Raw genomic sequence first — 1,499 nt, 5'->3', positions numbered from 1 at the left:
CTGCTGTGACCCTCAAGCCACCATGGGGTGAAGCCACCGTGTCTTTGCTCTGTACAAGGTGACAGCCACAGTCTCTTTGAGCACAACCATGGCTGGACCGAGGCTTGGCCTTGCAGATACCCTGTCTGTGATCCCTCCCATGTCCACAGATCATGGGAGCTGGGTTGCAGAAGTCCCTGAGTGTCTCTGATGAGAGTGCTGGATGAGCCTTCTGCTGAAAGCTGGGTGCTTTTAGCAGTTTTCTTTTTTTTCCTGCTAGTGACTTCCCTTTCGAAGGGAGCTCCAGGACCAGGGAGCTGAGGCTGTGGAGCATGCAGAGCCCAGGAGCACCGTCCTGGGGTAGGAGCACCTACTGGGGTAGGACAGGGACTGGTTTTTTACACCTCGTGGAGTCAGCTGGGGGAGCCGGCTGGGACCCCACACATCGTGGCCCCAGCCAGGCCGTGGTTAAGCTTTCATCCATGGGGAAGAGGGGGAGCGGAGAGGTGGGACACTAGGAAGGTGAAGCATGAGGTGGTCAGTGAGATTCAGGAGCTTTCGAGCGAGGTGGACTTAGGGGTCGGCATGCAGAGGGCTGTGGACACGCACTGCGTCTGTCTCGCTGGGAAGGCTGCAGGACAGGGAGCGCTGCATGGCCCGGCAGCCCAGGGGCCCATCCTCGGTGGTGACCGGGAGCTGAGGGCCCTGGGTGGTGCTGGATCTGCCATCGGAGCAGAGCAGGACGCTGGAGTCTGCCTCACACTTGGTGGTACGGCTGTAGTAGGGCTCCATCACGTGCCGGAGCTCCAGGGGCATTGTGAGCGGCAGGACCTCAGCCTTGATTACAGCACCCAGGTGGGCCTCGGAGGAGGATGTCCGGAGGCTTTCGGAGCGGCTCATCTTGATCAGCAGGTCGATGGTTTTGTTCTCGGCCTCGAGGAGGCAGTTTGGCAGCCCCTCCCCATCTCCAGCCTCCCCGGTGGCCGTACACTTGTTGAGGGCCCCTTGGTCTTTGCCGTGGAGCTTCTCACTTCCCAGGCTCATGTTGCAGGGCTCCTTCTTGGCCTGCTGGACCTTCTCCAGACCTTCAGAGGATCTCTTGACCGAGAGGTCCAGAGGCCCCTCGTGGGGTTTGATGGCTTTCTCCAGTGCCTGGTGGATGTGGTAGAGCTCCCTTCGGATTTTGACCAGCTGGTCCCTCAGCTCTTTTTGCCCAGGGGTGTCCTCCTTTGCCAGGTCAGACAGTTTCTTCTCCACCTCTTGGTACTCCTCTAGGGTTTTGGACAGGTCCTCGATAAGCACGGTTGTGGCCTCAGAGTCTGTCGTGGTGGCAGAAGTCTCTTGGGGTCTGCTCTGCTTGCAGAGGCCATGGTCCAGGCCAGCACCCACAGAAGGAAGAACTTCAGTGTCATTGCCCCTCTCCTGTTCCTCAGGCTGGCCTGCGAGGACCTCTGTGTGCCAGTGGTCCAGGGCCTTGGGGATGTGGCCAGGGTTGGCCCTTGAACCACTGCAGAGAAGAA

General features: G+C 59.7%; 1 protein-coding gene across 1 annotated transcript in view; it reads right to left on the bottom strand.

Annotated features, from left to right (window-relative positions):
• Positions 1-552: 552 nt before the first annotated feature.
• PRR35 (proline rich 35) overlaps positions 553-1,499 on the bottom strand; it is a 3,621-nt gene continuing 2,674 nt past the window's right edge. The window contains exon 2 of the mRNA XM_009572721.1: positions 553-1,486. Within this exon, the coding sequence (XP_009571016.1) occupies positions 553-1,486 (934 nt within the window). The remainder of the gene's footprint in view (positions 1,487-1,499) is intronic.

Source organism: Fulmarus glacialis, unplaced genomic scaffold, assembly GCF_000690835.1.
Source record: "Fulmarus glacialis isolate BGI_N327 unplaced genomic scaffold, ASM69083v1 scaffold40342, whole genome shotgun sequence".
Lineage (NCBI taxonomy): Eukaryota > Metazoa > Chordata > Aves > Procellariiformes > Procellariidae > Fulmarus > Fulmarus glacialis.
Note: the sequence above shows the minus strand (reverse complement) of the source record. Positions and strands in the feature narration are given on the sequence as shown.